This window comes from Cuculus canorus, chromosome 6 (genome assembly GCF_017976375.1).
Source record: "Cuculus canorus isolate bCucCan1 chromosome 6, bCucCan1.pri, whole genome shotgun sequence".
Lineage (NCBI taxonomy): Eukaryota > Metazoa > Chordata > Aves > Cuculiformes > Cuculidae > Cuculus > Cuculus canorus.
The window spans coordinates 19045192-19069770 of record NC_071406.1 but is presented as its reverse complement, the minus strand read 5'-3'; the positions used below and the strand labels follow the sequence as shown (position 1 = coordinate 19069770).

At 40.2% G+C, this 24579-nt stretch overlaps 1 protein-coding gene across 1 annotated transcript in view; it reads left to right on the top strand.

The window, feature by feature from the left end:
- Positions 1-2059: 2059 nt before the first annotated feature.
- The window catches only part of IFIH1 (interferon induced with helicase C domain 1), a 31500-nt gene continuing 8980 nt past the window's right edge, over positions 2060-24579 (top strand). The window contains exons 1-8 of the mRNA XM_009555524.2: positions 2060-4026; positions 7868-8024; positions 9891-10067; positions 14829-14909; positions 18283-18503; positions 19340-19550; positions 22644-22861; positions 24374-24490. Coding sequence (XP_009553819.2) covers positions 3577-4026; positions 7868-8024; positions 9891-10067; positions 14829-14909; positions 18283-18503; positions 19340-19550; positions 22644-22861; positions 24374-24490 — 1632 coding nt within the window. The 5' untranslated portion in view covers positions 2060-3576. The remainder of the gene's footprint in view (positions 4027-7867; positions 8025-9890; positions 10068-14828; positions 14910-18282; positions 18504-19339; positions 19551-22643; positions 22862-24373; positions 24491-24579) is intronic.

The window sequence follows — 24579 nt, the reverse complement described above, 5'->3', positions numbered from 1 at the left end:
TTAGGGTGAATCATAGAACGGGTTTACCATGGAAGACCTATTCAGCAAGTGATTTCACTGACCAGATGAAAAGCAAAAACAAAAAAGAACAAAAAAAGCCAACTAAACAAAAATAAAACAGAACACCACACCTGCAGATCTCCTTGGGAAAAAGACTTGAAAAAATATGGTCAGCTGAAGGCTATTCTATCTGCATTTAAACAGCACTAACTGAACCTGCCTCACAAAAAAACCACTGTATTACAACAAGCTGGAGCAGTAAGAAAGTTTTATCTAGAACATTTTGGTTTTTTAATGGAATTCACTGACCTAGTTGCTCCAAACCAGCAGAATTTTTCAGTGTGCCATCTGAGGCAATATGCCACCACTAATGAGAAAAACACATACAGCATTTAGGGTATCAGATGTTTTATTAGTGTAAGCAAGCTACCCGTCTACAAGACATGGCCTACTATGTATGACCATAAGCTTTTCCTTTTCATTAAGCTCTCGAGCTTAACACAGAAATTTACTTGTCTGAAATTATACATGTACAGATTTAAAAAGCTATGCTTCTAAATATAGTAAAATGCAAAAAAAATTTTATTCTGTGAATGTGAAGTTAAAAATTGATTCAAAGAACATGTCTTATCAGGCAGAAAGCTTAAAAACTCTACAATAGCTTCCATTCACAGCACTTCTTCCAAACATGAACTTTGACAGGTTGGTAATACTCTTTTTCCTCCAGCAGCTGAGCACTCAGAATGCTATGGTGCATGGCAAGAACTAGAAGAGAGAGTAATAGGAAAGTCAGGTTTTGGAGATTTTGGAATTGTCACAAGTACAACTACACTAACCATCATTGAGATTCTAAAGGCATGGCCTACTTCCATCCTGACAGATGGGAGAGACCCACAAGTTTAAATATTAGAAATAACTTCCTTATTCAATGAAAAACATTCACAAAATGGTACGAAAAGAATGTCAAGGCTGTTTCTGATTTTGGGCTTTTAGCAACAAAACTGATTCTCCAATCTAATTTCATTGCATTAGTTAAAGCATATCCAAAAATTAGTCAGCTGAACAGTTCATATCTTTCTACCTATGTGCTACCAATAACTTCCACAGTCTACTGTAGTGACCCAGCAATAACCTCCCAAAGCAATAAAGTAGTTACACCAGTAACAAGGAGTAATCACAGTAATGATCTGCAGCAGGATAGCTGATATTCACTGCTCTTCTCAAGAATTATGCTTTCAATATTAAGACACAAATTGAATTATATGTAACTACTAAAATAAATTATTTTAGCAGATATTCTGATGATTTCATCACAGTTGCATACATTAAGTTAAGCACACCATGAGGAATGATGACCATATCTTTATCTTCATTTTCCTTTGAGAAACTGTGAAAGTTTAATGGAAGCTCTGATTTCTAAGCCTCATACTGGTGAGCAAACAAAGCAACTCTAAAATTACAAAGTACAAGGCATGCAAACCAAATAAAACAGATGGAAATAATACACCTCCATAACCAGTATCTACAATCCATTATAAATGCTCAAACAAAACTAGTATTAAAAGTTATCAGTTTAGATAACTTAGAAGTCAAGTTTCTTATAATCACCAACAAGGTCAAAGTGATATCAACAGTTCACTGAAGTCCTAATATGCACAAGGATATATCCTACATGGATATCATAACTGTGCAAGTTTCTATCTGAATGCTGAAAGGGGAATTAAAAAAAAAGAATCAGAAGTTTCTAATTGGTATTACTTTGAATAATTAGTTTCAGCAATGACAGTGACCATGAACTGTGTAAGCATCCAGCTACAGGACAGCAGAAAAGTCAGGATATTTCCATCCTCAATAAACAGAGGAGGAGCTCAGCCATCATCTGTGCAACCTAGCCAGGTTAACCAAATAGCATTGGGTTTTCCCCACTATAAGTTACATGTATCCCTTTAATGTCTGCAAACTCTTCCAACCTGTAAAGGATTGTTGTAGAAATACATTGGGCCTGATTTACCACTGCTACATTTACAACTTGGGAAACAAAGCAAACATACAATCACACACACTGCACCCGAGTAACGCCTGCCGGCTTCCAAGGCCTTACAAAGAGCATTGATGCATCCAAATAGGGTACTGAAGATAATATCTTATCTTCAAGTAATGAAGATTTCTCAAGTACTGGGAGAGGGGGGAAGCAGTGAGACTTTATTCAGGAGTCTTTCAAAAGAAACTTGAATAAAGCAGTGTTAAAAAGTGATGAAATAGGAGCGAAACCTGAAATGAGCAGAAAGGACAACAATGAAATGAAAGTGAAACAAATTCATTTCTCCAAAAGAAGCCTCCAAGTGAAGCAAGTTCCACTGAGAGCAGAATGCCACAGCACATCTCAGCTTGAAAAAGCAGCTGCGGGCATGATTCGAAGTGCAAGGAATTTCAGGCTGGGGAAAGGACTTCTGGAGATGTCTGGCTCCTATTTAAAAGCAAGGTATTAAATCGAGGGCCCTGACAAGCCAAGTCTTGACTATCTGTATTGAGGAAAGTCCCACTACTTGTCTGGGCAATGTATTCCAGTGTCCAATTGCTTTTACAGTGGAGATTATTTTTCCTTTTACCCGGACACAATTTCCCATGAAGAAATGTGTTCAATTGCCCTTTGTCCTGTGCATTGCTGTGAAGAGGGACACAGCTTTTAGGAGTTGGAAAGCTGTGTTTAGACCCCCTAAGCCTTCTTTTCTCTAGACAGAATAAATCCAGTTCCTTCAAACACATGCCAGGCTCTCCGATCCTGTAAGCATTGCTCTGGCCCTCTACTAGACCCTCTCCAATTTTTCACTCTCTTGAAATGTCCAGGACCAAAACTGAACGCACTAATCCAGATGCTCTCCATTTTCTCTATCATTTTACTACAAAATCTGAAATTGTGTCAAGGATCTTTTGCGTTACCTTGGAATCACACCGAGGGTCCCTAAAACCCCGTGACGGGAACTGAGCCTGCTTCTGAAGCATCTCCCACAGGGGTGAAACCACAGTTCGGGGAGAGGCTGTTCCAGCAGTCCCAGGCTATCTGACAAACTCCCCTTGGAAGTTTATCACATCCATCACAGCCTCCCGCTCCAAGTGCGAGGTGCAATTCTTCAAACTGAAAAATTAAAAAGGCACCCCAAAAAAATCTGTTTAAGCCATACCCAAAGTAAACCATTGCAATATATAAGCAGGCTGTGCTCCCTTCATGGCCTTTTGCGGGTCTGTATTCAGGTTTATCCCGCTAATGACTGCGGAGCACCGTGACCGCCTGGGTTAGCCAGCGCCTCGCCCCGCTGCCGGTGCCCGCCGGGCTGCCGCCGGGCCGAGAACAGCCACACACACCAGGAGATCGCGAGCCGGACCGTGAAGGACACGCTTCAGCTTAGGTCTGTTACTTTAAACTCACGCCTCCGGTAAAGGTTTCACTTTCCCAGGTAAGGAGTGGCACCTGAGCGGCGCCCTGAGCGCTGCGGCCCCGCCCCCGCCGCCGTCACGGGCCGCAAGCGAAACCGAAAGCGGCGGCGGCCCGGGCTCCTGCCGCTCCCCGCAGCGGCCATGGCGGAGCAGTGCCGGGACGAGCGCTTCCTCTACATGATCTCGTGCTTCAGGCCGCGGCTGAAGCAGTTCATCCGCGTGCAGCCGGTGCTGGACCGCCTGCCGTCGCTGGGCGCGGAGGAGCGGGAGCGGGTGCGGGCGGCCGCCCTGCAGCGCGGCGAGGTGGCGGGCGCGGAGGAGCTGCTGCGGGCGGTGGAGCGCGGCCCCCGCGGCTGCGGCTGGTTCCACGAGTTCCTGCAGGCGCTGGAGCACGGCGGCTGCAGCCTGGCCGCCAGCTACGTGAACCCCAGCCTCAGCCACCTGCCCTCGCCCGCCGAGGAGGCCGACCACGACCTCTGCGTGCACCTGGTGCAGCTGCTCCACAGCACGCTGGTGGATAGAATGCGGGCGGTGCCGGTGGCCGAGAAGTGCCTGGAGTTGGGCGTCTTGCAGGACGAAGACCTGGATCGGGTAAGTGGCCCCGGTTCAGGCTCCTGGCCTCCGGCAGGAGCTGTGGGGCAGGCAGCCGCGGCAAGAACTGGGTTTGTAAGTGGGAAGGAAAATGGGAGTACCCGAACTTGGGAGGAAAAGGTGCTCCAGGTAAGGCAGTGAAGCTGTAGGCCATGGGCCGGCAGGTGGGATGCCAGCTAAGAGTCAGGGAAAGGAAATGCTATGAACAGAGGTTAGACTAAGCCAGTGTCTAACTAATGCTTCAGGTACGTGGTTTAGCAGCAGATAGGAATGGTTGGACTTGATGACCTAAGAGGTGTTTTCCAACCTAGTGATTCCTCGATTCTAAGTGGAAGGACTATGGCCTGCTCCGCTCTTATCATTTTGCCAACACACCTTAGGCTCAGAAGATACTGTCTTCTGGCCCCTGAATCATACCAGGAAGTTGTGATGGCCTGTAAAGTGCTAGAGAACATTTGAGTTAAAATAAAGCAAGACCTTCCCTCCACTTTTTGCCGTAGATTCACTCAGGGGTATCATACCAGACAGGGAAGCCAAGGATTGTCACGTTAAATACGTATGGCTCTGTGGCCACAGGATGCCCTCCCACTGAGCCACAAGGTTCAAGATGGACCTCCCTGCTTTCTAAGTTTCCTCTCAGAGAGGAGCTTGAGTGTGGCTGGATTAATCTCTAATACCAGACCTGGTCAATGGTTTATGACTGAAGGATTCTGGTTCAAGTACAAGTGGGGTTCCTCAGGGCTCAGTACTGGCTCCAGCCCTGTTCGATGTCTTTATCAATGACCTGGATGAAGGCATTGAGTGCACCCTCAGCGATTTTGCAGATGACACTAAGCTGGGTGGAAGTGTGGATCTGATAGAGGGTAAGGAGGCTCTGCAAAGGGATCTGTACAGGCTGGACCGCTGGGCCGAGGCCAATGGCATGAGGTTTAACAAGGCCAAATGCCAGGTCCTGCACTTGGGGCACAACAACCCTATGCAGTGCTACAGACCGGGGGAAGAGTGGCTGGAGAGCTGCACGGAGGAGAAGGACCTGGGGGTGCTGGTTGGCAGCCGACTGAACATGAGCCAGCAGTGTGCCCAGGTGGCCAAGAAGGCCAATGGCATCTTGGCTTGTATCAGAAACAGCGTGACCAGCAGGTCCAGGGAGGTTATTTTCCCTCTGTACTCGGCACTGGTGAGACCGCACCTTGAGTACTGTGTTCAGTTCTGGGCCCCTCACCACAAGAAGGATGTTGAGGCTCTGGAGCGTGTCCAGAGAAGAGCAACAAAGCTGGTGAGGGGGCTGGAGAACAAGTCTTATGAGGAGCAGCTGAGAGAGCTGGGGTTGTTTAGCCTGGAGGAGTCTGAGGGGAGACCTTATTACTCTCTACAACTACCTGAAAGGAGGTTGTGGAGAGGAGGGAACTGGCCTCTTCTCCCAAGTGACAGGTGACAGGACAAGGGGGAATGGCCTGAAGCTCCACCAGGGGAGGTTCAGGTTGGATATCAGAAAAAAATTCTTCATGGGAAGAGTCCTTGGGCACTGGAACAGGCTGCCCAGGGAGGTGGTTGAGTCACCTTCCCTGGAGGTGTTTAAGGGACGGGTGGATGAAGTGCTTAGGGACATGGTTTAAGGAAGTGTTAGGAATGGTTGAACTTGATGATCCAGTGGGTCCTTTCCAACCTGCTGATTCTATGATTCTGTGATTGTCTGGATCTATGTATATGTGTTAGCCACCAGTCAGAATTAGTGTCACCTGAGAGAGGCTCCTCAGAGACTGTCATCCACAGGGTTAATACTTGCTGCTAGCAAGCCCAAGCTGGCTGTCACTAAAGCAGTTTACAAAGTCTAGTAATGACTCTCAGAGAGACAATTTCATAATGCTGAAGTGGTAAGTGATGTAATTGAAGTGATAGGTTAGAACAAGTTCAGGATTGCCGATGATAAATTTGCTTACTGCGTTAGCACCATAAGGTTATAATTGATTAACAATGATCACATATATATATATATATATATATGAAGTAATAGCTGAAACTCAAGTTTGTAGTTTTTTCGCTGGTGCGCTGGGGAGCATCGAAGTCAGAGGCATGCCAAAAGGCATCCCTTCTTGGGGGAGGAAGAGGTCCAGGCCTGTTGACCCATCCATCATGTAAGGGAGTCATTTTTTCAGAGAAAGGGCTTTCGGGTACCAGTTTTATACTTTTTGGAAACTCTTTAACGCCTCTTGGCAAAGTGGGACTAAGTCAATTAGTATGTGTTGATTGGCTCTTGGGAGGACCACTTGTGTTGTCAGAAGTGAGGACTCGGCAGTTCACCACACCTTCAGGACAGAAAGCTCAATGTGTGCTTTTGGGAGTGTTTCTGTTCTTGACTGAGGCAACATCAGGCTGTTCAGGTGTCACTTGGCTGATTTGAGAGGCCACCACTTGGTCCGATCTGTCTTGCAAGATAGAAGTTGTTTGTTGTTCAATTGGGAACACTCCCTTTTACAAACACTCCCTTTCCTAAACTCACAATGAGTTTGGTGTTTGCCATCCACAGGTCTATTATATGACAGGCATAAATAGCAGTTTGACAAGGAAGAGCAAGTGTTAACTATTTGTTGAAAATATTTGTCCATTTGGCTAAGAATGACTCACGTAGACTAATATGAAAATTACTTGGAACCCCAAAAAATTGATACCCTGAAAGAGTGTTAGAAAAAGAAATTAAAATAATACTCCATTGCAGTGAGGGGGAAACTGGTAAACTAAGGGTGTAACTGTACCACATTTGCACTCTGAGCTTTGGCATCCATTTTTTACATAGTTTAATGTTCCATCTCAGTTAAATGACAATCAATGGACATAATTTTTTCTGGTGACTGTCAAGTGGCCAGCTGCACTCTAATGGTTGAAGAGCTGAGCATAGTAACACAGCAGACAGAAGCAGAGGCCTTTTAGAAGGTTACTCTCCATTCCCTGGTAATGGGTCCACGTATTCTCCCAGGCCATCTTTTTGCTGCTGGGACTTCCATTAAGCCCTTCATTAACCTTCACAGTCCTGCCAGTTTAAACTCCAATGGCACCTAGACTTAATGCACTTCTATATTGCTTTTTGTTTACTTCTACCTACTCCCACTTCCCATGCACTTCTTCTAGTGTTCAATCTCAGTCAGGGGTTCTTTCTCACTGCTATGTCTGCCCATTTTGTTGTGTGACAGGATGGGTGATTCTTGAGCATTGAGAAAATTGCCCTTGATGACTGAACACCTGTCTCCGGCTGCTTTTGCAGGCTGCTTTGGTTTTGGGATGCGATCACATGCCACGTTCTGCTCATGGCAACCTTGGGACACTTTTCCATGGCTACTTTGAGGACAATTGCTGTTTTATAGAGGCTTAGCTATTGTATCTTCAAGTGGGAATTGAGATGATGAAGCCAGAGTTTAAGATGAAAGATGTTCCATTTTATGTATGAGGTCATGTTCAAGATTAAGACTGAGCTCTGGTAAGCTGTATGACATCTCCCTAAAGTGAATCAAAGTTGGCGATTCTGTTAAACCAGTATGAACACCAATTATTATTCCACCAAAATAATAATTATTATATAGGTGTTATTATTATAACCATTGTCCAGTCTCTCCAATTAAATTTCAGGTCTTGGAAGTTTTATAGGCCCTACCTGAAACCATACGAGATACACACGAGTTTGGACAAAACTGCAGTCATTCTTTTCTGATGGCTAGCTGGCCCACTTTTTATCTTTAAGTATACTTTAATGAGGACATGGAAATGCTACGCTATTCTTACTAACTTCTCTGAACCATGCCCGAAGTCTGTGTCAGGACCGATTGTTTTATTTTGTCATTTTCACCAGATCCACACTGTTACTGACAGTCGTGGGAACAGAGATGGTGCAAGGGAGCTATTGAGCAGAATAGTGCAGAAGAAAGGTTGGTTTTCTCCTTTTTTGATTGCTCTGCGTGAAACCCAACATGGAGACCTTGCAGATGATTTAAGCGGAAATACAGGAGGTAATCATCTTCTTTCTCTAGTACTAATGTGTGGGCTTTTAATATCTCTCTTTTTTTTTTTTTTTTCTGTACTGTTACTTAGGTTCGCGCCATGTTCATTTTGCTGTCACACTGAGACTAATGCTTTCACTTGTCCAGGGATTTTAAAATAAAAGCTGTTTAACAGCTTATTCAATGGGTTGTTAAACACTTAAAATCCTTATTAAGTAATTCAGAATTACAATAATATGTATGTAGTTTTAATTAAACTGAATCCTGTCCTTTTATAATGCATTGATTTTTCAGTATGATGTTTTTGTAATCATTTCTCAAAATATTCTGAAGATTGATTTGAAAAAACAAAACAAACTTTTTCTGGTTTTCTCTTTCGACGTAGTTATTAGCATTTCCTTTATGGAAACTATGTGGTTTCTATATATATGTGGCATTTTAAAGTACACTGCAGTATCTTTCCTTGGGGATAAGACATTCTTAAGTCTCGAGACATTTTATGAAATTTACTATAAGTAACAGAATAAACTAGCAAAGAAATTATTTACAGAATTTAAACTAAAAGAAATGCAGGATTTTGTCTACTATTTTTGATTTCTGTACAATAATAATGATATTGTAAAATTATCTCAGTGCTCCCATACATTTTAAAATATGAAGAAGGAAACAGCCCTTAAATACTCAATCCCTCATTTTTTACTGGGCTCCACCTGTTTTTATTAGGTGTTTGAGGGTAAGGTTTTTTAACAGATTTCCCATTTAGCAGCTTTAGCCTCCTCACTTGAGGGCTCATGAGGACTATGTCTCTGTACTTTTAGTTGCTGCATATGTGATAATGCATTAAGACTGGTATATGAGGGGCGTGACGGTGTCTCTTCCAGTTGAGGATGGGAATCAACCTGCCTTCTGCTGAACACAGATAGGTAGCTGCCATAGTTGAGCCTGCAGTTCAAAAGTGGTTGAGTATTCCAGTCTACAGGACAAGACCAACCAAGTTAGAGTGTTGGAAGATAGTTCTGAGAGAAAGTCAGATGCTGGGAGTAGCTCAGCAGCTACTGTCATCCCAATTTTCATTTTGTGTTGCAGCTTCCTCAGGCTTAAATTCTTTTCTTCATTATGTTGTTATCACTAAGGTAAACAAAGTAATAAATATTTAGCAACTATGTAAAGTATTGCAATTCTTTTAATATTTTTATTTTCAATTCTTTTCAAATTTTGGATTTTGGAATTTTCAGTATAGTGGAGACTATAGAGGGTAAACTGGAGTTTAATTCTGTTGTTTGATGCATACTGAATAAATGCATACTGAATCCACAGTTTCTCAGTAATCTTGGGCAATGCACACCCTAAAAGAAACTGTACAGATAAATACATAAAGTATAAACTGCATTGTTCTTACCAGAGGATAAGAAATCTTCCATGTAGTCCTGTATGTATGTAGATATGTAAAGTGTGCAATTGCTCTGTCATCCCCTGATGGAAAAGCACATTCACTGGGTACCTTTGGAAGAAGAAAAGCAGTGCTACATTTTATCGCTCAGGTTGATCTCCAGTGATTTGTTACGGTAAAATATATTGTTATTAGCAGAGACCTGAACATCACAATTGAGAACTTTATAAAAAAAAGAAATCTTGAGATAAGTTAATCAATTTTCAGATCTTTACAGTGACCACAAATTTAGAGATTTGTGACCAACAACTTTCTTAATAAATATTTATAAAAACACCAAATTTCCGAACTATAATCTTTAAGTCAAGAGCAAGGCTATTTGTTATGCTGCACGATGAATATAGATTAGTCCTAGGTTTTCTGTGTTCCACACTAAAAGAAATTAAATGTTTTATAGTGATGTGGAATTTCTGTTTATTTTTTAGGAACAGAGAACAGACAAAATGGGATGAAGAAGAGTACAAACAAAGAAACAGAAGTTACCAGCCCACCAGGATATCCCCTAGTAGAGGATTTGGAACATCAAGAAAATGTGAATGATAGTTTTAGCAGTGAGAAGAGTGTATTGGAAACATCCATTAGAAAGAATTCTGTAGATTCAGGTATGTGCGCTCACTGGTATTTTATGCTGTAACCAGTTAAACTTTAGCAACTGAGAGAACATTCTTGGTGCATTAGCTGTCATCTTGCTCAAAAATTCAGGAATGTACGGTACTACCAAGGTAAAGGCAGTGATTGGAAAAAGTAAATCTTGGAGGTTTTTTTAAGCAGTAAATTCCATTTCTTCCTGTGAATTAACAGCAGTAGCAATTTTAAGGATCAAATCTGCAAATGTGTTCAGTTCAAGAAGTTGCTTCAGGACAAGAATATGTTGCCATACTTGGACAAATTGACCTGAAGGGTAAGAGCTTGTTCAGAAATCAGTTTCTAAGCGTAGTCCAGACCAGCTTAGGAGGACATGACCAAAAAATCTGTAGCATTCTATGCAGCCTTCATGTAGACATTTTCTGTATCCTGGTTGTAGTGATGATTTTTTATCTGCTATGGGGCGCTTGATTTTCTTAGAATTGAGCAACATCAATTGTGGCAGGTTGGTTCAGATTTAATTCGGCCCAGTGTGGACTGTATGCATGCAAGTAGCTAGAACACATCTCACTTGGTTTCAGCTGACAGTTCATTTCTTGTGATCCAAACCAGCTCGGTGATATGAACCAAAGTAGTGTAAATGTACACTTCTGAGTTGAACTAAACATTTAGTTCAGCTAAAAGCTAGTTGCCTGTATAAGCAATTTACATAAATAGCTCTGTTTTTCGATGTCTATTCAATTAAAAAAGTTGAATGGAACAAATAATTACACTGCAATTAATTGGAGATCCCAATGATGTCTCACAAAATGTCCCTTAATGCTTGAGATTAGAAAAAATGCCCAAAGTACGACCAAATTTAATAGCCTGTTTATATTTTGGATCTTCATTTATATTTTTCAGTGTTCAAAATTATTCTGTGACATCATGTAGGACAGGAAAGAAATACTTTTAAATTAATTTTGCGTAGCTCCATATTTTTTGCTGCATTCCATTGCCTTTACTTATTAGTGCAGAAAAGTGACTGAAAGCTATGAAAAACTTGATAGGACAGAAGTTCAGGAAACAATTTAACAAAACCTCATAGGACTTAAGTTCGTTAGCTGAATAGGCAATACATAGGTCAGTGTTGCTGTTCTGACTCATTTGGTATGCACACTATGAGGTCAGTTCCAGAGCACCGCAGGTAAGCTGACAGTGGAGCAGAGTGGGGCTCTTTATGGCAGATTTTTCCAGAACTGTGTATTTCTTCAGATGTGAAAAGGACCAAGTTCTGGAAAGTCTCGTATAAATTAAACTTGTGACTGAAAAAAAGTGAATGTAATATATTGATTGCCCAGCAGAGGGAGAGCTTAACATTAGAATACCTAAAATACCAGATTTCTCTAGCACTGTCCAAGCCTCCTGAAGAGTGCAGTGGGATTCTTGGTCTCTGCTTTTACTTGCAAACAGTTTGGAAGATTTAATAATTCCTCTCAGCTTTTATTTCATAGAATCATTGAGTTGAAAGGGACCTTTAAAGGTCATCTAGTCCAACCTCCCTGTATTGAGCAGGGACATCTTCAACTAGATGAGGTTGCACAGAGCATCATCCAGCCTGACTTTGAGTGTTTCCAGGGATGGGGCATCTTAACGCCACTCTGGGCAACCTGTTCCAGTGTTTCACCACCCTCACTATAAAAAACTTCTTTCTTATATCTAATATAGATATACCCTCTTTTAGTTGAAAAGTTTTACCCCTTTTCCAATCACCATGGGTCCTGTTAAGAAGTTTGTCCCCATCATGCTTGTAGGCTCTCCTGAAAGGTTGCAGTAAGCTGTCCCCAGAGGCTTCTGTTCTCCAGGCTGAACAGCCCAAACTCTCTCAGCCTTTCTTCATAGGAGAAGTATTCCATCCCTCTGATCTTTTTTGTGGCTGTCCTCCAGACCTCCTCCAAAAGGTCCATGTCTTTCTTGTACTGAGGACTCTGGGGCTTGACACTACTCCAGGTAGAGTCTCACAAGAGCAGAATAAAGGGGCAGAATCGCCTCCCTTGACCTGCTGGCCATGCTTTTTTAGAGGCAGCCAAGGATATGGTTGGTCTTTTGGGTTTCAAGTGTACACTGTTGGCTCATGTCCAGCTTTTCATCCACCAGGAATCCTAAGTCCTTCTCCACAGGGCTGCTCTCAATTCCTTCAGGCCCTTCATCAGCCCCTTACACTCAGGGTTGCCTCAACCAAATGCAGGAGCTTGCACTTGGCCAGTTGAACCTCATGAGGTTCACATAGGCCCACTTCCCAAGCTTGCCCAGGTCTCTGGATGGCATCCCATCCCTCAGATGTGTCAGCCACACCACTCTGCTTGGTGTCATCTGCAGGCTTGCTGAGGATGCACTCCATCCCACTTTCATTAATAAAGATATTGAAGAGTACTTGTTCCAGTACAGACCCCTGAGGGGCACCACTTGTCACCTATCTGCATCTTGACATAAGGCCATTGACCACTATTCTCTGGATGTGACCATCCAACCAATTCATCAGCCACTGAACAGCCCATTCATCAAATCCATCTCTCTCCAATTTAGAGAGATGTTGCGGGGGACTGTGTCAGAGGCCTTACAGAAGTTAGGTAGATGACATCCATAGCTCTTTTCCACTGATGTAGTCCCTCCATTATAGAAGGCCCTGGCTTGGTCAGGCAGGAGTTGTCCTTGGTACAATCATGCTTGCTATCTCAAATCACCTCCCTGTCCTCCATGTGCAATAGCATAGCTTCTAGGAGAATCTGTTCCATGACCTTCCCAGCCACAGAGGTGACTGACAGGTCAGTGGTTCCCAGGGTCATCCTTTCTACCCTTTTTAAGAATGGGTGCTATGTTACACTTCTTCCAATCACCAGGGATGTCACCTGCCTGCCATGACTTTTCAAATATCATGGAGAATAGCTTCACAACTACATCAGCCAATTCCTTCAGGACTCTGGGATGCATCTCATCAGGTCCTGTAGACTTATATATACTTAGGTTCCTCGGGTGGTCACAAACCTGATCTTCTGTTACAGTGGGAGGGACTTTGCTACCCCAGTCTCTCTCTTGTGGTCCATCCATTCAAGACGTGCAGGAAGAGAGGTTGCCAGAGAAGACTTAGGCAAAAAAGTTGAGTACCTCAGCCTTCTCATTGGTTGTTAGCAGTTTGCCAGTCTTGCTCATTGGGGAGGGTATGCTTTCTTTGACTTTCCTTGTCTGACTGACTTACTGTAGAAGCCCTTCCTATTATTCTTTGTATCCCTTGCCAAGCCCAGCTACAGCCACACCTTGGCCTTCCTAATTCTATCCCTACACAACTAGGGAGCATCCCAATAATCTTCCTGAGATACCTGCCCCTGATTCCACTGCCTGTGCATTTCCTTCTTGTCCTGTAGTTTGATCAACAGGTCTTGACTCAGCCTTGCCAGTCTCTTGCCTTCCTTTCCTGATTTCTTGCACCTGGGGATAGAGCTCTTGCACTCTATGGGAAGTGTTCTTAAAAATCTTCCAGCTCTGTTCTGTTCCCTTGTCCCTCAGGGCAGTTTCCAAGGAAGTCCCTGAAAAGCTGAATTTTGCTTTCCTAAAATTTAGGGTCCTGACTTTTCACTTAACCCATAACACTCAAGACTGCAGACTCCACCAGTGTGTGATCACTACAGCCCAGACTATCTCCAGTCTTGACATCACCATTAGCTCGCTTGTGTCAGTGACCATTAGGTCTAGTATCATGTCCCCTCTGGTCAAGCTGTCTATTACCTGGCTTAAGAAGTCATCTTCCTGGATTGCCTGCAGCTCACTGAGCTACTTTTTCAGCAGATGTTGAGGTGGTTGAAGACCCCCGGAAGGACTAGAGCCTGCAAGCACAATGCCTCCTGTAGCTACAGTAAGAAGACTTTGTCAATAGGCTTTTCCTTGATCAGGCGGCCTGTAGTAGACACCAACCACAAGGTTCCCTTTGTTGCTTTGGTCTCTGATTCTTACCCATAGGCTTTCAACCTGCTCACAGCTTTTGTTCAGAGACAGCTCTTCACATCCTTACCTATTTCTTGATGCAGAGAGCAACACCTCCACCCCTCCTTCCTTTCCTGTCCCTTCTGAACAGCCTGTAGCCATCAATAGCCACACTCCAGTCATGGGACTCCTCCCTCCAAGGTTCAGTAATGACAACCAAGTCATAGCTTTCTAGCAGCACAGTGCTTCCAGCTCCTGGGAACTATAGTTAATTTTTCAAGTTACATGAAGAAACTCTTTAGGAAAAAAAAAAAAAAAAATCACCCTTCTGGCTTTGATTGTCTTCTGCTACAGATGTAACTCATGTGCCTTACAGGGAGTAAAAGAGAATGTCTTCACAGCAGCACTGTGTATCCAATAGACCAACATGTTTTTTTTCTTTTGGCTCTTCTTGCCTCTGTAAAGGTACCTTCTAGTCCTGTTTTGTTGTATTATGCAGGCATGACTGGACCCTTGCTTTCAAGTGAACAGAATACAGATGCCAGATGACAATACATCATGATCCACATTTCCTTACTTCTGCTATGTTTTGGATTTTCATCTTCCACTCCATGTTTTCTTCCATAAGAAAATGCAGATTATTCACAGATTATTCTTTACCTAAGAAAATTATTAATAAAGGAAATCATACCTCAGCCATCCCTGCCAGACATTTTGGCTAGCCTGTTTGAACAACCCAGGGACAGAGCAAGCAATATACTTTTGGTTTTTATGTTTATATATAATATATAATATGCTGTGTTTGTTTGTTTTTCATTTAGGCTCTGATGTCTCCATAGGAGATGGAAGTGTCAGTAACTTAAACGAAAACCTGGGACAGAGCTGCACAACTAGCGATTCAGGTGTGTTTCCCTTCTGATTTTTAGTAATTGCAAAATAAGCTCTGGAGGGTAAAGGCTCTGTGAATGGGATGGAACAAAAATCAACAGAAGGCTTTCACTGTGAACTCTAGTTTACGGTACTTAGATGCCAGATTTTCTCTTATTTTGATGGAAGACAGATGTCGTTTTTATGGTCTGGACTTAAGTCCCAGCCCCAAAAAAGTTGATATACCAGGATTGTCTGAAGGGCTCTCTAGACATCGTCATCTACAGAATGGTCCATGATGCAGAATGATAGAATCATATAGCCGGGAAGGACTTCCAGAAGTCATTCAGTGCAGTCACCTGTACAGGTATTCATAATGTTGCCACATATATGTGCTTCTTTTGCTAGATTGTGCCTGGTCCCTGCTTAGGGTAAGTGAGAAGTAATAGAATATGCTTCAGAGTTAAGTAAGGGTTGAGGAGAAGCATTTCCAGGATATCTCCAGAACAGTAATGAAGATCCACTTTGGACCCAAGTAGTTTAGTAGCCTTATTTGTAAAAGCAACCTAATGAATGGAGGTTACTCTCGACCTTTGCAAATCTCACATTTAAACGTATGTCCAAGTTTAAATATAGTTTTAAACTAAATATTGGACTGTGTTTACGTAATATTTTGCAGACAGATGTGAACTTCCTATGTATATCCTCTGAGCCCAGTTAAAGACATCCCAGTTTTTTCTGCTTTTATTAAATCTGGCAGAACAAATTTCCAGCTGTCCACCGTGGTGAACAGTCTCTGTTTACCTGCACAGAATTCAAGAGGAACCAGGTACCTTTTGGAATGTAGCCTTTAGAAAGTTTGTGCTGGGGCTGTCTTGTGCAAGAGCTAGAAACAATCTGGGTACCTTTCAGGACACCTCTGCCTAATAAAGCTAGTATTAGGTCAGTAAAGTCAATGTGAAAGTTACATATTGTGTGCCTGCAAAGTGTTTACTGTAAATGCTTCTAAAATAGTTTCAAGCTTTTAAATATTAAAACCTGTGTATTTTCTTAGTATACAAAAATTTGGAATATGTAAATTTCTACTCTATAGCTAGGATTTTAGTCTGTGTGTTACCAGCTCTGAAGAATATATTTTGCACTTCTGTATCAACCGAGGTGACTCATCAGTCACATTGTATTTTTATCCTTGCTATGTCACATGAAATGTCTGGGCACACAAACTTCTCTGTTCTGTGGACAGCCATACTATATCAGTTGGCCAGGCTGATAAAGGATGCTGGTATGTGGCAGCACATATGTATGTATGGCCTGATGCTTTAACATTCCTGAAAAAAAATTCTCATTAAGTAAACTGGGCAGGGGCTATGTCCAGTAGTCCAACAGAAAAAAAATAAGTTACTACATTTATGTGAGGAATGTCGAATAGATTTTTGTACCAATATTTATATGCTACATATTCTGTTTACATTTGGGCTTTGGAAACAACTAGTTAAAATATTTTTAAAAACATTTATGCTTTTTAATCATGCCTAGCAAACTCAGTGAGAGCAACTATAAGGAAAAAAAAGCTAAGGAGATACAGATGGACTTTGTGATATTTATGGATTTTATAATTTGGAATTTTGCAGTAAGCCTGTTGTATTAACAGATGTCTGGATAGTGTCTTAATGCACTGACATGATTTGGATTTTAATGCAAAGAATCATGTGGATTTAGTCACAGTTTTCCGCGCAAGGATCTTTTGACGGTTAAGAAATATAGTCTAGTCAGGAAAACGGAAGAGTAATTATCATATTTCTTTTATCCCAGAGCAACAATTCATATTAGCCTTGTATGAAGGCAGAGAACTTCCCTAAAGTTATACGGTGCACAATGAAAATTCTTTAATGGAATCATATTCTGTGAAAAGATTCCTGTGTTAGCCTTTATCTAAACAGGGGCTGAGGAAGCTAGGAGTGAGCTAAGTTAAATATTTTTTAGGCCTGGACAGTCAATTGAGGATGTTAAGGAACTGAAATTTAACCAAACAGATGGGTGATAAAGTGCTAGTTTCAATATGATTGAACTATTGAATTTAGCCAACCAGAAAGCAAACACCATTCTTCCTCAAAACAGAGTAGCAGAAGTCAGATAAGTAACAGCAAGTCCTCTCTGGTGTGAATTTCCCTGTGTTCCAGGTAGTGCTGCACTCACACTAAAAGGCAAAACAAGCAAAAAACACTTAGGAATGGCATTCGGATGTTTCCATCAGCAGTATTTTATCAAGCTTCATTACTTTTTGTTAGTTTAATTTTATTTAATGGAATCAAGGATACTAGCAAAATACACTTATTTGTATGTAATGTGTCAGTGATAAGAAAATCGTCATGGTTCTTCTTTTAATGATGTTAGCAGGAAATAAAACTATAGGGTTTTTTCCCTTATTTTAAGTCTAGTAGAATGAATTTATGCCTTTTTATCACTAAGGACAATTAGTGTTTGCAGGATTATTTAAATATAGCTGTAGGAAACCTAAAAAAAAATCCCAGGCTTCATTGAAATAAATCCTTCTGATATTATTAGATATAATTTTTGAGTTCCTAAATATACGTAAACTCAAGAGACTTGATATGCTTTTCTTACTACCTGAAATAATGCAACAGCATTTTTCTACTTTTAACCCTTAAACATTGTTTGTTTCACGTGTGAGACAAAGATTTAAACTCTCTGCCATTGCATTTTATATGATAGATGGAAGGTTTTGGCCTTCAGGTGGCAAATGCATATGGCTTTTTAGTGAACAAGTTCAGTTGTATTATGTATGAGTCAGTTTGGAAGCAGCACAATCTACCATGAATAGGTGTGATACATTCTGCAGCTAGCTCTATCATGTATAAGCAATTGATTTTTCTTATCCTTTTGATTATTATCATTCCCTCCATCATTTTTTAAGTGGTTCCTTGCTCTTTTTCTTTCTATGGCTCCATCCTTTTTTTTTTTTTTCATCCTTTGGGAACTGTTTAAAAAGGTAGCTCACTTGGAACCACATAAATTTCAGTACTGGTGGAAGAGAAGGTCACAGATTAGCTAAATTATAAATACTGCAGTATTAAAGCCAACCTTTGTCCCAGTGCTACTGAAGTGTATCATTTAAATTCATACATAATTATAGTCATGTCAACTTACATAGGTGAAGACATACTGTGGCTTATTCCACCTACCGCGGTTGGTGACTAGGTGTAAGGGTTTCTTTTGCAGAGTTGCAGAAGTCCACAGAGCAGCTGCCTATGCCAGTATGCCCTGTTTCTATTTATTCAGAAGATGCTTCTGATGATAAATTAATATTTTTCACTTTGACATTTGTTCAACATTCTGATAAATGTTCGATGCCTCCTGTTTGATACTGATATTTCTTTGTAACCTTAGATGAAGATGAAGTGGAGACCAGAGCTTCACCTGAGCCGGCCTTGATTCTGAGAGATTACCAGATGGAAGTTGCAAAGCCAGCACTGAATGGGGAGAACGTTATAATCTGTCTCCCTACAGGCAGTGGTAAAACCAGAGTGGCTGTTTACATTACCAAAGATCACTTGGATAAGAAGAAAAGAGCATCAAAGCCTGGAAAAGTTATAGTACTTGTTAATAAGGTATGTTGGTCCATTTTTTTAAAAAGAGTATTTTTCAGACCTCATGCGCTGTTAATACAGAATTTGTAAAATGAATAGAAACACGTTTCTCAGCTTCTCCAAAAGCAGCTGTGTTTAAAGGCATACAGCTCTAGACTGTCATCTCCGTTGTACCATCATCATAGTGCAAGCATGAATGATTTTTAATTTACCCCACAGTGCAAGTGCAAGTTGAGATATGCCCTAATAACTACATTACTGGAAAAGTATAATTTCATGTTGGAACAAATAGAACTAAAATCATATTTTAAAAAGTAAAAATATTTTTCACATTCTGTGTTTGCATTTGGTACTGAAGCCTACTTAATGAATACTTGGGGAATATTCTGTCAGATTTTCTTATAATTCCTGTAACTTTTACAGTTATATAATCTTCTGTTGTAAGATTAAAATAGAGAAATACATTTAAGAAGTTTATTAGAAGAATAAATAATATCCATGTTCTCCTATAAGAATAAAATGACAGCATGTTATAAGCTCAGTTAAAAAGCCAGAGCGTGCTGATGTGTTCATTCTTTCTAAGGGACAGCTAAGACAAAGTTCTTCAAATAAAAACTTTCATAGGAGCAGTTGGAGGGGAGGGGTTGGTTTGGGGATTTTTAGTGCTTGGGTTTGGATTTTGTGTTTGGTGGGGGGTTTTGTAATCCTATCCTGCAGTGAATAAGGGGATGTTTAGTTTGTTAAGAAAGTATGTTTTGCACAATGTGTATGTTCACCAAACAACATTTCTGGTGAACAGCCTTATATTTTTAATCCACGTGTGCTCTGGTTTAAGTTCTTTGGAAACTCTTATTTAGGTACCATTGGTAGAACAGCATTTACGAAAGGAGTTTAATCCATTCCTGAAGCGTTGGTATGAGGTTACTGGTTTGAGTGGTGATTCTCAGCTGAAAATCTCATTTCCTGAAGTTGTCAGAAGAAATGATGTCATCATCAGCACAGCACAGATCCTGGAGAATTCACTGTTAAACGCAGCTAAAGAAGATGAAGAAGGTGTCCACTTATCAGGCAAGTTTTTAATTCTGAAATTTTTACAGAAGGGCTGAAAGTATGTCTCTATTCTGGAAAACTGTGGAGTAAAAATGTACCACTGTTTTTTTCAGTGAACCGGTTTTATAAACGCAAGCTGAGAGTCAAAGCCAGATCTTAGTTAATGAGCGTGAATTTTTTTAAAGCCAAATTACAGTTCATTTGTACTAAATATTCGTTATGCTTCTTATTTTATCTAGCTCAAGCACAACGTAGTGCAAATGCAGCTGTACTGCTTCCACTTCCCAAGCTTGGTACAGCACTGACTTATATCGCATAGAAGCCATAAACAGGATGAGAAAAAAATACAAAAAATGTAGTCAATAGTTTGAGAAATACAATGAACACAAGATAAAAACCAGTCTGTTTGTAAAATTTATATTCTTTCAGTTCCTGTCATTTTGCTAAAAATACTAGCGAGATACGGTTATTTACAACTGTGTGTCTCTGAGGTTGGCAGTTAGAATGGTCTACAACAGATTAAAGTTGAAGAAAATAAAAGATACAAGGTGAGATGAGGTAAAATTGTTCACCTGGAATACTGAAGTGGCAGATATCTATGGTAGGTCAGAAAGGAAATGTTATTATCTGCCAGTGATGTACAAATAATGAAGCAACCCATGACTTAAGCTCTAGGATTTGGGCTGCAGTGACCCTCCTCTGAGAGATGTTAGCTTCTCCCTCTATCTGCATGCAGTCACCTCTTTATCGAATGGGTCAGGATGTACCTGAGAGGAGAGCTATGATATTCAAAATAATGGATCTGTGATGAAAGAACTACTTGCCTGGATGTTTCACAGACAGCAGAGAAACCTGAGAGGTCAGTCTGTGTCGCAGTGCCTAGCACTAACTGGAGTATTGCTTGATCCAAACTAACTCCTGGAGAGCCACTTGGGTACCTCAGAATTGCCTCCCTTCCTTCAGAATGCCTTTTTATTAACCTAGACAGAGGATCAGACATTCTTCTAATACTTATTTCCTTTCCATTACAGCTAAGTTAATGTAACTTCCCAAATCTGAGTCATTTGAGAGTGCTGCGTAGAGGCACCTGAACATTTCTACAGGAACTGCAGACCAGATTAGAATTGGGCTGAGGCCCACCCAGCTTGTATAATGAAGTGGATTTTAAATGAGTTTGACACCTTGCAAAATTTCCTTCATTAGCAACTACATTTTTTCCAGAACTAAGGTTTTCCAGAACAGGATCATGTTTCCTTGCTATTACCCCCGTGCTACTAAGTTCAGCTGATCTAAAGCCAAGCAAGCCTGAACAGAGCCAGCTCCATTTTTATGGCTATGACTTAGTTAATTCAAAGTGTATATAAACCATTCTGATTAGCTACAAGTTTTATATTCCTAATTTCTGTTCATACTTTTCTAATCAGTTTCCACAGAGGTCTGCATTACATATCACATGGAATTCTAGCCTCAGTGAGTTAGAAGGGACTCTCTTAATTGCATTTTACCAAATGTTTACCCTCTTTACCAAGGCCTGCAGCCACTGTGTGGACTTTCTAAAAGCTGTCTATTTACTTCCTTAGTAGAAACACATCTCTTCTGGTCGGTTAGGTTCATCTTGAGTAATGATAGGAATAGGAATTAGAGGTGATGGTCAAAATCAAAAAGAGTAATTTCATGTTGGCAAAATAAACAAGAAACTGCCAACACTGCTCCTGAAGTCTTGCAATATGTAGAAATCTTAGAAATAAATACAACTTTACATTAGAAACTGCAACACTCCATTCCAAACCTGCTTCCTGAACCACTTGTGTAAAGGCAGTTGGATTTCCCCAGTGATATTGAACATTAGTTTGCTTTTCTAGTGGTAGTCTTTGGTTTAGCTTTTAACAAAAATTTCCCTTGTTCAGTCTCCACCTTTCTTTAGGTTCTTCAAAGACAATGAATGATACATAGTGTTTTCTCCAGCAGAAAGGCTGACTGAGAATGTTCTAGATCTGTTAGTTTCCAGCTTCTGCTGCCAGTTGTTATGTACTCATTTGTAGTGATGCAACAATTTGAGCACATTAGTGTGTAAACAAGACCATTAATATTGTTCAGATTAAAACAAAAAGAAAAAATAATTAAAAATTTTTAATTTAATTTTAAAATTTTATTTTAAGTTGTCTGCTTATTGTCTGCTTTTAAAATTTTATTTTAAGTTGTCTGTTTATTTTGCAGTCACTTCTGCAAACATTTGTCAAGTTGTAGGAAACAGTGTTGAATTAGAGTTATTGGCCAGCTACAGGAAGAGTAGCTGTTAGAGAAACTGTTACAGAAACAGAGAAATGTTCGTAGGTCTTTCAAATCAAAACCTTGAAATATGTATCACTAGTTGCATAGCAAATATGCAGCAGAGTTGTTTGCAACGTTTGTGAGAAATTTAAAACAAACAAAAAATAATCTTAATTTTCCTTACTGTGCTTCCCTTTATTTATTACATGTAAATATGACCTGACTAAAAGGCACTCCGAATCTTCATCAGTTTCATCCGCTGATTGGTAGTGCTCCCACCATCTGTTGGTTGTTGCCAATGACACATCCATAAAATAAAGCTTTTAGTTGGACAGGAATAGGGAGGAAATCCATGTTGCTATAAAATGGAGGCATATTTTGATCAAGACAGATTCTTCTAGAATCTCTGAAAGGCTTCTAACATGTTATGTATCTTATCATTCATGAACAGTATGTAACTTGTCAGATACAGTTGTGGATATAAAAGACGGGATCAAGTTAAACTGTGATTTGTTCTTACCACTGGTCATTAAAAATATCTCTCTGATATTCATTATATCATCAGACTGGTTTTGCGAAAATAGAAAAGCTTTTTACATTATATGAAATGTAAAACTACGTGATAGGTGAGGGCTGCAGCAAAGATTCCAAAGTCCAGTACAAAGATATACAGCTTCCATCTATGCCTTCCTCCAGCACTACAAATGTCCTAATACATTAGAGCTCAAACAAACTGATTGGTTCTCTTCAACAGCCTGTCCTTACCCCTAGGTAGGTTTAGTCACACAAATTCTACATTTGAGAGAAAATTAATAATTTTAGGGGTCTTTTTTTTTTCAGATTTTTCACTTATCATTATCGATGAGTGTCATCACACTCAAAAGGAAGGCGTCTACAATAACATAATGCGACGTTACTTAAAAGAAAAGATGAAGAACAGGAAGCTGGCAAAAGAAAACAAACCACTGACTCCACAGCCTCAGATTCTTGGACTTACAGCCTCACCTGGTGTAGGAGGTGCAACAACCAACTCAAAAGCTGTAGAACATATTTTGAAAGTAAGTAGCCCTCGCATTTGTAAACCATCAGAGTGATATTGTCTTGTTCAAGTAAACTTTTAAAGTCAATGTTAGGCTCCTGATATATAATCCGAGTTATTTTTTTCATGTGTACTTGGGAGTTCTGCTCACAGCCATTCAGCAAATTAGTCTGCTACAAACTAATGTATATCCATGTACAAATAAAGACTACTTTACAGGGAAGAAGGGTAACTGAAAAGGGAAGTAAAAAGATTGCCTAACTTAAACTCTCAAGATCAAAGGCAAGAAATCCACAAAATATTGGAGTTTTATAGTTAATAAAAATCTTACCATTGATGGATTAGAATTTACTGTGTACTCCTAAATCCTAGAGAGATCACAGCATTTTTTGTCTGTATTTCTAGAGTGGCTAAGCTGGGCTTTTGTGTAGATCAAAGAAAGTGAAAAAAAATTAATACTTAAACGAGCTGAAACCATTTGTCAGATACATGTAGCGGACATTTTTTTTTAGCAGCAGTTGGTTTCTCATTGAGAGAGGACTATTATGTAGTTGCATAAACACCTGACTGGGCATAATTGGTTAAATTAAAGAAACTAAAGAAACTCTCTTTCACTTGAAATTCAATGGATTTACATTAGTAATGAAAAGTAGAATTTAGCCCAGTACTCCAGTAAAAACTGCAGATTAGCAAGTTCCACAAGAACAGAATGTGATATTGAGTAGTTGAGGCCCACAAGGAGCTTCTCTGCTGTATTGAAGTACCTAGAATTGCAAGGTATTTTGAGGCAGAAACTTCATAGCAATAGAAAAAGCAAATTCCTTTTCATCAGCACTGAACTCCTAATGATAGGGTACTGGGGTTTGTAGCTAAAGAAATACAATCTGAATATTGAAGCTTAAATAGATAGCTACTGCTGAAGACATTAAAAAGGTTGCCTGCCAGACTTCCTTTCCTGATTTCACTGCTTATAAAATATTAAGGGTTCACGTTATTACTTTAGACTTGGTGACAAACATCTTTCTTCTCAGAAGAGATAAAGGCAGAAAAGGCCACTTCAGTTGTGCAGGTAGCACAGAAATCTTTTCTGTCTTCCTGTTCCAAGAAAGATCATTTCAAATTGTTTTTTACTGTCATGACCAGCTCTTACTTTTATAATTACTTCATAAGATTTATTTCTTTTGTTCTATTTATTGTTTTTGTTTATTTGTTTTATGTTCCCAAATCTACTCTTCCAAAGTGTTGATGGTATATTTTCCTATTCAAAATACCTGGTTTTCATCCTGATCTATGTGTTTTCCTGTGTGAAAGGATCACTTCTGGCCTAAAAAGTAATTTGTTCAGTTTATCACAAATGCTTTTCAAAGTCTTGGTCTTTCTTATACAGGTAATGTCTCTATCAAATTTTTGTAGGAAAAAGATAAAGCTATATAAACCCCAGTATCTAAATGAGAACCTCTGTTGCATTAGTTCAGTTTTCATGTGGAATAACTCATTAAATGTTAAAAGAATTAACATAGTTTTCTGCCAGATCTGTGCCAATCTTGATGCATGTAGAATCATGACTGTTGAAGAGCATGCCTCCCAGCTGAAGAATCAGGTGAAGGAACCGTATAAGAAGACTGTTATTGCAGATGACAAAAGAAGGGTATGGTTTTTTCAAACAAATCAGTGTTATAAGTTATATTGTCATTTAAAACTGTGTTGTATGGTATCAAAAACTTTTCATTAATGCTC